Here is a 10,604-nt window from a genome sequence, read left to right on the forward strand (position 1 = left end):
ATCGGATAGAGGCTGGCGGTGGTCATATACTGACTTAAAGCGTTCGTTTCTCAGTCTGCATTCTACTGGACTGAGAGAGGTACGTGTTCACATCAGTGCAATGTAAGCTGGAAATATACCGGCTGTAACTTTAGCTTTAGTGCACATGGTAACTTGTACGTGTATTTTATGATGAGTGCACATATTTAGTCGAGATGTGTCGAGAACTGCTGTTTTGAGTGCTTAAGGAATTGCTAACATAGCTAGCCTCGTGGTTTGTTTTGCTGTAAGTTAGCGCTCGCCATTCTGTCGTCTTGTGATGAAGCCCACATGTTTCAGTTTTCCTTTTTCTTATGTTAGGCTGATTCTGAGTGGAGATAATCCTGAACTGTTGCTCTCTTTGAAATTTTACAGGTATGTACTTCCAATACCAGGATTAGAATATAATGTGTTCATTTAAAAATGTTTTCTTGTATTTATTGATGTTCAATGGCACTGAACAGCCCAGATGTAAAGCATACACATTTTGCTTCATGCATGTTACTGTGTTAACTAGTGAAAGGAAGATGGTTTATTTCATGTTGCATAAAGTTAATGTAAAACATTAACGTTATTTAACGTTATTCCATAGTTAATAACACGCAATATGACACATAGCCTACACATAATATACACAAGCCTAATGCGATGTTCATTTTTCATGGTAATTTTTCTGATTTTTGAATGCGATTAAATACTGAGTCTGCATTCTTCTTGACTGAGAGAGACTTATTCTGATTGAAGATCGTCAGTGTCCTGTCATCAGTGCACCAGAACACAACGCAGTAGTCGGCGAAGTGCAGACCGCGCCAGCTACACTTAGAAGTGTCGTTTATTATAAAAACAAACTCAGTAATTTATACTTTTGATTTTGGCAGATCAGCTCCTCAAACTCTGGAATTCATCATCAGTGAAGCTCCTCCCACTGCAATCACATAATCAGTGAAGCCCCTCCCACTGCAATCACATCATCAGTGAAGCTCCTCCCACAGTAATTCAGCAATAAATACTGTAAATCCCCGTCAGCTACAAGTGAAGACGAGCATGAAAGCATCAGGAAGAGCTGAAATCTGCAGAGACTGAGTTTATTAAAGAGGACAGTGAGAACACGAGTGATCCAGAACCCTGCAGAATGAAACACACTGAAGATCCTGAAGAACAAATAGGTTGGTGTTTATTCTTCATTCATTCATGATGCTGAAGAACATTCATGTTAGAAACATTCAAGCACTTCATCACATTTAGATAAACAGTTACATTATGAAATGGTGCAGAATGTTCTGGGTTTTCTTCAACAAATGGTCAGTAAAGGGAGATTTGAGACATTTTTATATTGATGATCAATATTAGATCAAGCTAAATACTATTTGACCGTTACATTTATTTTATATCTGGTGTCCAATTTGCAACAACATTACCAGAATTTTAGTCATTTTCAATTTAGTTTACAAAATGTATTTTTTAGGAATAATCAGTGAACACCAAGTTACTGATGAAGTTGTATTTGTCAAATATCATACAAGTTATTCATAGTTCTAGAGATTCTTCTTACAGTAACTTTGGTAACAGGGTTGATGAATACAGTCAATGCTACAGTTTGTGTAAAAATGGATTGAGATTATTCTCTTGTCTTCCCATCATGCAGTAGAAAGAGCCCAGATGATGTCACAATTTTAAGAGATGCTCTATTTAACATATAACTAATAATAATTAAAAAAAATAATAATTCACTTGAATGCTAAACACTTGTAATTTCTCACAGGGTTATTCACTTGAGCTTGTGTTTCTGGTGTCCCACTTTCACATGCGCATGAATGGAAGTCTATGAAGGAAAAGTCTAGTGTGAACGGCCATTAATAATTAAAACGTTTTAGTAAAATAAATATAAATCTCAAAGTTGGTGACAAAACATAGCAGGATTGTATATTTTACCGTATTTTCCGGACTATAAGTCGCATCAGTCAAAAAAATGCGTCATGACGAGGAAAAAAACATATAAGTCGCACTGGAGTATAAGTCGCATTTATTTAGAAATTTATTTCACAAAATCCAAGACCAAGAACAGACATTAATCTGGAAAGGCAAGTTTTTCAGCTCCACAACAGCTGAATAGGTGTCCGGCATGTTAGCGTAACGCAGGGTTTCTCACAGCACTTTGGAACTGGTGGCCGCCTAAGCAACACACGCCTGCCGCCTTAACTACGTCGTCAAAAAAAATGTATAAGCCTATGAGCGATATCCGCCGTAGGGCTGTGCGATATTGAAGAAAAATGCGATAACTCCTTAAATAATGCGATATTCAATATGCGATATGATAATGCTTAAAGTGTGTAAAAATAAACTTCTTTAAAATCTTTAAAATATATTTAAAATGATATAACCTACATGTTTCACGTTCTTTTTATGACAAGAAAACATCCTTATAACTTCTGAAAGTGAACATCAGTGTTTTACTGCAGCATAAGAAGTGTTATTTTAACATCAGTGTAAACCACAGGGTTTCAGGTTATCCTACATTAAGTTTATTTAATAAAAGTTACTGAATCATAAAATGTAAAAATAAAACATTGCTTAGTTTTCACTGTATGAATTAAATATATCCGGATACTTATTAAAGCTAAAAAACTTTGTCTTTTGTTCATGACCCCATTTATTGCAAGCTGTTGCGATATGCATATTGCGATATATACATTTGCGATATTTCGATAAATTCAATATATTGTGCAGCACTGAGCTTAGATTCTCTGCCCGAGCCCGATATTTCCCGCCGCTTTACTCGGGCCGGCCCGTGATCTAGAGACGTGCGGCGCGGGACTAGATTTGATGGCCGAGTGCGAGCGGTAATGCACTCACTCTGTGTGTACGGCTGCGGGAGAATAAAACGATTAAATATGAATATCTATGAATAAAACATATAAAAACTAATAAATTGTTATTCATCTGTTGCAGAAAAGCAACAAGAACAACTAAAACAAAATAGAAACGATTTACAGGCCAGAGTTTCTATTTGTAACATGTTTGCAGCGTTGAGCGATGTAGCCAATCACAGATGTGTTGATTTCTTGAACGCAATGGCCAATCAGAAGCATTTAACCCTCTGGGGACCAAAAACGCGCCGGCGCGTTTGCCTCGTTTTTTTCACATAGCTGCAAAATAGACTTAAAATACTCCCGTTATTTTTTTGTCATACAGGCTTAAGAAATATGAAAAAATAAACTGTTAAATGTCTTCTTTTTATGTGTCCACTTAAAGTCGAAATAAAACATTGTGCTTTTGTAAAATAAAGAAAGTAAACAGGGAGTGCTTTCTGCCTCTCCGTCTCCGTGAACTTTTTTTTCCAGTGCACGTCTCTAAACTTAAACAAAACTCAGCGAATACTATTCACTCAGACATGAGCTATATATCTCTATAATCATTTAAGTGTGTAGTTTTAAATTATCTAATTCAAAACTAAAACAAATATTCTCTTTTTATGTAATCTATATAAAAAGAGAGAGAGATCAGCCGTTCTCATTATCGTTCTGGCAGCTCATTACTCTGCTAATGTGACACGCCCATGGAGAGCGCGCGCTATTCAAACGCAAATGATCTAAAGCAACACATGCAAACCAGTCAACGCCCACAACAGCTGGAAAACACACTTGCTGTGAGGAATAATAATATCGTGATAATCATGGAAATTTTACCTCAAACGTGCTGGAGTAGCCTAACAACGGATCCAGATGCAGATCATCAGTGAGTGCTTTGTTCTAATCGCGATATGAAATGGTGTCTGTAAACCGCAAAAGACTGTTTAAATTTAAATCGCGTTTCTGTGTTTGAATGAATGAACGGCACAGATGCATGTTGTTGTTTACTACAGCTCGTGCGTGTCTGTGTGTGAATGAATGAACCCTTAGTTTAGCTTTTAGCAAACTATCTATATTGCCTACTGAGATGAGTAAAAATCGACTAAATACGTTGAATTAAAATGTCTTTTTATAAGCAACATATTAAACTGCAAATTAATATTTATGCCCTAATATATATTATAAAAGACGATATGTTACAGACGAAATATGAAAGACAACATTTTGTTTTGGATAGATTATAAAGTTTTTACTGCCACATCAAAACCTAATTTACAAGGTGCAAACAAAATCTTAAAAGGTCAAATAAGCCTTCTCTTTAAATAATTTTTGTGTTTTATTAGAGACAAGTTTGGGAAGAGGATAGCCTACATATTGCTACACTAGATGAGAAAGTAATTGAACGAGTATCAGTCAATAAATATCTTGGTTTCCTTTTAGAAGAAAATGTGTCCTTTAAACAGCATATAGAGGGTCTAACAAAAAAACTAAGAGTAAAGTTGGGTTTCTATTATAGAAACAAAGTACATTATGTTAAGAACTCCATTACCCAGCATGCCACAGTAGTTGTGAGCATGGGCAGAAGCCCCATGTAAGGAGGGGGGTTGACAGTTGCCATGTGAGTAGTGGGTTGTTGATATATGAGAGGAGTGAATAAATATGAAAACGCCAGCTATCACGCCTCGACTGCTTATTAAGAGCCTAAGCAAAACAACACATATACATTTGCCATATTTCGATAAATTCAATATATTGTGCAGCACTGAGCTTAGATTCTCTGCCCGAGCCCGATATTTCCCGCCACTATAGTCGGGCCGGGCCCGTTATCTAGAGACGTGCGGCGCGGGACTAAAGCGTCTGCTAAATGACTAAATGTTTCTCTTTTAGTACGAGAAAAACACTTATACAAACAACATTTATGTAAATGCTGAATTATGGTGATATTTTATACATGCATGCAAATAAATCTTTGAAAATGCTGGATTCAGTATATCATGCCGCACTAAGATTTGTAACTAATTCCAGTTTCCGTACTCATCATTGTCGCTTGTATGAGAGTGTATGAGAGTGTGTGTTGGCCATCTCTGCACAATTGCAGGCTGGAGCACTGCTATATTTTTCTTTTTAAGGCCATACTTTGTAAACTGCCTCCTTACTTATGCTCTCTTCTGACTCTTAAAGTCACTACCAGGAAATGTAATCTTAGATCATATGGGCAAGTCATGTATGATATCCCACGAACGCGAACTGTCTTCGGTGAACGTGCCTTTAAAGTTTTTGCACCTTTTTCCTGGTATAAATTGCAGAATCAGCTCAAATTTGACTGTTTACCAACAATGACACAATTTAAAATGAGGATAAAGGACTATTTGAGTACTAAATGCACATGTGCTGTTACTGAGCGCTGCTGGTGATTATGTTGAGATTATGTTAAATTGCCAAAATGTCTTTTTTTTTTGTTAAATGTTTGTATATGTATTTTTAATATGGAACTATTATTCTGCTGTCTTGGCCAGGACTCCCTTGAAAAATAGATTCTGAATCTCAATGGGATTATTTCCTGGTAAAATAAAGGTAAATAAATACAAATATTCCAAAAACTTTCTGAAAATACGAATGAGAATTAACTGCACAATTACTAGAAATGTTTACCTTGGATATTATACAATTTGCAAGCATAGCTACACAGTTTGAGAAAAAATACACTTTTTTTTAAAGATGTTTCTAACTCTAAACAAATTCTGTAGTAATATATATGTATATTATATATGTTTATATATATATATATATGTGTGTGTGTGTGTTGTCTTTGCATTCTTTCTTGTGGCTCAGTGACACCTGAATGCAAGGCTCATTAGTATGCAGCATTAGCAGGTCTTTGTCTTCTCAGGTGTGAATGAGGACATTATTCATGACCTTGTTGGATCATTCACGCCCACCTGCATATTGCCTTTCCAAACAAAAAGTGTCTTACAAAATTTAAATCAGTCTATTGTTTAATGTGAACGATTAGCCCGGATGATTTTCAGATCATTTTGAAGTAAAAACTCTAGGCGACAACATCCATTAGTCAAAAGTATTGTGGGAATATGTGAAGTTGGTCGTTTGTGGTCTTATATCAGACAATTTAAGTTTGAGTTTTTTGAATAACCACGCATAAATAATATTCTCTCAAAAATGCAAACATGTACATACATGTTGCTCACATATTATGATAGCCATGTTCGTGCTAAATAGAGTGTAATTACACCTTTGCCATTAATATGTTTATAAGAAACTGAAAAAAGTACAAATATCAGGGCATGTCAAAACATCTCAAGGACCCCAAAAACAAATCTCACTCCACAACACTGAATCTATTGAGTTCTTCCTCGGTGTCGCTTCTGAACAACTCCGCTAACTAGAGTGCCCTCTCGCGGTTGTAGATGGTAATGTTTTCTCTTGGTTCATATCAGTCAGTATGAATTCATTTTGATATATAAGTCGCACCTGACTATAAGTCGCAGGACAGCAAAACTATGGGAAAAAGTGTGACTTATAGTCCGTAGAATACAGTGATGTTAATATCATGTTAGATAATTGTGTCATTGATCAAATATATTTAATAGTTCTTTCTAAAGAAACATGGGATTCGTGCCTATAATGTTTTAAAAATAATAATTGGAAGATAAATTTACCTCATTCATGGAAAGTTTCAAGGACATATAATCAGTTTATAAAAAGGCATGAAATAATCATAATATTTTATAGCAGTTGTCTACTTTATAACATTACATCAGGGCTCACTTTCATGTCCTTTCACTTTATATTTCTCTCTTTGAAGATAAATATTTTAATGTACTGAAAATTAAATGTAATATTTTTTCCTGTCAGACTCGATGGAAGAGAGCGAGGAGAGTGAAGAACTGAGTGAATTGGAGGAGGAACATCATGTCCAACCTGGAGGAAAACCCTTGAGTCGCTCAAAGACTAAACAGACATTTTTAAAGAAAAGAAGAGCCAAGAAATCTTTCACCTGCACTCAGTGTGGAAAGAGCATTACGACCAAATCTAATCTTGAGATTCACTTGAAGACCCACACCGGAGAGAAGCCGTTCTCATGTGATCAGTGCGGGAATAGTTTCAGTCGATCATCATCCCTTAATCTTCACATGAGGATCCACTCCGGAGAGAAGCCGTTCACATGTGATCAGTGCGGCAAAACATTTCTAAGTGCATCAAACCTGAGGTCACACCTGACTGTTCATACGAAGGAGAAGCCGCATTCATGTTCTGTGTGTGGAAAGAGTTTTTCACAGCGGCAATATTTACATACACATGAGAAAACTCACACTGGTGTCAGAGAGTACATGTGCTTTGAGTGTGAGAAGACTTTTACTACAGCGGCCAATTTAAAACTGCACCAAAGAATTCACACTGGAGAAAAACCTTACAAGTGTTCACACTGTGACAAGAGATTCAGTCGATCATCATCTCTGAAAACACATGAGAGGATCCACACTGGAGAGAAGCCGCACACGTGTGATCAGTGCGGAAAGAGTTTCTCTATTAAAAATCACCTGAAGCTACACATGAGTGTTCATACCGGAGAGAAGCCGTTCTCATGTGATCAGTGCGGGAATAGTTTCAGTCGATCATCACACCTTAATGTTCACATGAGGATCCACTCCGGAGAGAAGCCGTTCACATGTGATCAATGCGGCAAAACATTTCTTAGTTCATCACAACTGAAGAGACACCTGATAGTTCATACGAAGGAGAAGCCGCATTCATGTTCTGTGTGTGGAAGGAGTTTTTCACTGCTGCAATCTTTACATACACATGAGAAAACTCACACTGTTGTGAGAGAGTACATGTGCTTTGAGTGTGAGAAGACTTTTACTACAGCAACCAGTTTAAAACTGCACCAGAGAATTCACACTGGAGAAAAACCTTACAAGTGTTCACACTGTGACACGAGATTCAGTGTGTCGTCATCTCTGAAAACACATGAGAGGATCCACACTGGAGAGAAACCGCACACGTGTGATCAGTGCGGGAAGAGTTTCTCTATTAAAAGTCACCTGAAGCTACACATGAGGGTTCATACCGGAGAAAAGCCGTTCTCATGTGATCAATGCGGGAAGAGTTTCAGTCAATCATCATCCCTTAATGTTCACATGATGATCCACACCGGAGAGAAGCCGTTCACGTGTGATCAGTGCGGGAATAGTTTCAGTCAATCATCACACCTTAATTATCACATGATGATCCACACTGGAGAGAAGCCGCACACGTGTGATCAGTGCGGAAAGATTTTCTCTTTTAAAAGTGCCCTGAAGCGACACATGAAGATCCATACAGTGGAGAAACCACTTAAACACAGTCTGAGATCACGGTAAGTAATAATAATAATAATAATATGATATTTATTTTATATAGCGCCTTTCAGAAGACTCAAGGTCGCTTTACAATAAATTACACAAACGCATGACATAGAAACATGACATAGAAATGATACATATAAACTGTGAAGGATAACATAGTAGAAAGAGGTACATGTAGAATCTCACATTGAGAACATTGAGTCAGGTGACAAACAAGTGACAAAAAATATATTTTAATGTGGGTTTTGAAGTCATGTAGTGATGAGAGATTACGGATATGTTGTGGAATGGAGAGTTGGGGCAGCGGTGCAAAGTTCCCTTCCACCAAACGATGCTAGTTTGTGCCGTGGGATCGTCAACAGACCGCTATCAGAAGATCTTAGTGTGCGAACAGGGGAGTATGTATGGATGAGATCAGAAATATAGTTGGGGGCAAGACCATGAAGTGCTTTGAATGTAATAAGGAGTATCTTGTACTGAATGCGATAGCGAATGGGTAACCAATGTAGACTGCGTAAAATCGGAGTAATGTGGGAAGATATCTCTGTGTAAGTGAGGACTCTGGCGGCAGAGTTCTGGATATATAGAATTTTATTTAATGATGAATTGGGTAAGCCATAGAAAAGTGAATTGCAGTAGTCAAGCCGTGAACTGATGAAAGCGTGAACTAGGGTCTCAGCATCACTGATGTTAAGAAATGGACGTAAGCGTGCAATATTGCGAAGGTGGAAGAAAGGCAGACTTAGTGAGCGAGGAGATGTGAGGAAGGAAGGAAAGAGTGGAATCAAAGATTATACCCAGGTTTTTGACAGTGGTGGAGGGTAGGGATGCAAACGATTAATCGACAATCGATTAATTGTCGATAATACATTAATCGATCAAACTTATCGATCATCGATTAAGCAGGTTCATGCGCATGCGTGCTGCTCAACCTCGAAACACAAGTGAGCGCGGCGGAGTTATGTTTGGGACTATTTTACACCTTCATCATGACTAAGTTTGCGTGTGCATTCGCAGCCTTTTGTTTTGTGCAAATGTAAGTTGTAATAGTTTATTATGTGTACGTTTATTATGTGTATTATGTGTATCTATATCTGATTTATCTCAGCATATTGGATGCATTTGGTTAAGAATTGTTGAAGCGTGATCTTTAGCGCGCGCAGCTCAAACGGCAATGCACGACTAATAATGACTATTGGGACTGTCATATTACATAACATTATAAAGAGAACAATAGTGTAATACAACATTGTGAAGTATTTGGGTTTAGTTGCCGTGTCGCGTTGTTCCAGGAAGAGCGCGTCCATAACATGAGTCATTCTGAATGGCACGTAACTCAAGTTCACTTGTGCATTCACGTCATTTTGTGCAGATATAATTTGTAATATTATGTTTATTTTGTATATATCTGACTAATCTCATATAGATTGCGCTTCTTTGAGTTAAATAACGCGCTAGCAAAGTGCTCAACGGTTATTCATTCAGCGCGCGCCGCTCAAGCAGCAATGCACGACTAATAATAACGATGATTAATTTGGGACTGTCATATTACATAACATCAGAACACTATTTTATTAAATCGTTGTGAATTCATTGGGTTTAGTTTCCGTTTTCAGTGCGTTTCAGTGCACGTCTAACGTTACAACACATTCTGCAAGCACGCATCTGAGGCGGCGTTGGTGACACGTATTATTAGTCGTTATATTTGATTATTAAATAATTAATTTAATTTAATTATCATTCACATCGAAACATTTTACAATCCTACTAGCCCTTCATTTGGATTAAAAACCATTCTCATTCATTTGGTGAGTAACATAGCGTTTTGAGCAAACCCTGTCATGCTGTTGGCCATATGCACTGCAGCAGACGCATAATTGATCGTTAATTTAAATTACGATAGATCATGGGAATTTGTGAAAATTGACATCCCTTCAGTATATTTGAAGTTTCCAGGTCTAGTAATCTTACTGTTACCTTTCTCAGACCAAGCATCAATAAGTGCTGCTGCTAATGTTTCAAGTTTTTCAAGTAGTTTACCAGATAGATTATTATGTAGACTTAATATATTTTAGGCTAAGCCTACTACCCATATAGATTAATTTTAAGATTTATTTAAAAAAATCTTAATGTTTGCAACAGGTGAGCCAGTGCACAATTATTTTTCATGTATTTTAATTTTCTGTGCATAATTTATTTAGTTAAACTACATAAATGCCATTCTGTACCGTATCCCAACTGTTACAATAAAACATCATTTGAGCAATATAACATGCATTTTTGTTCAGTATATAGGCAATATTTTGGTTTTTATGTTAAAGACACTATTGATACCGCGAGAAATGTACATTCTCAGGAAAATAGCCACTTA

At 36.9% G+C, this 10,604-nt stretch overlaps 1 protein-coding gene across 2 annotated transcripts in view; it reads left to right on the forward strand.

The window, feature by feature from the left end:
• LOC307006436 (uncharacterized protein) overlaps positions 1-10,604 on the forward strand; it is a 15,786-nt gene continuing 5,182 nt past the window's right edge. The window contains exons 1-4 of one of the 2 annotated variants that reach the window (XM_079627422.1): positions 1-79; positions 340-393; positions 897-1,184; positions 6,741-8,244. In XM_079627422.1, coding sequence (XP_079483548.1) covers positions 1,151-1,184; positions 6,741-8,244 — 1,538 coding nt within the window. In that variant the 5' untranslated portion in view covers positions 1-79; positions 340-393; positions 897-1,150. Of the gene's footprint in view, positions 80-339; positions 394-896; positions 1,246-6,740; positions 8,245-10,604 lie in introns of both variants that reach the window. The other variant, XM_079627423.1, reaches the window with a different exon arrangement.

This window comes from Phoxinus phoxinus (assembly GCF_949152265.1).
Source record: "Phoxinus phoxinus genome assembly, chromosome: 1".
Classification (NCBI taxonomy): domain Eukaryota; kingdom Metazoa; phylum Chordata; class Actinopteri; order Cypriniformes; family Leuciscidae; genus Phoxinus; species Phoxinus phoxinus.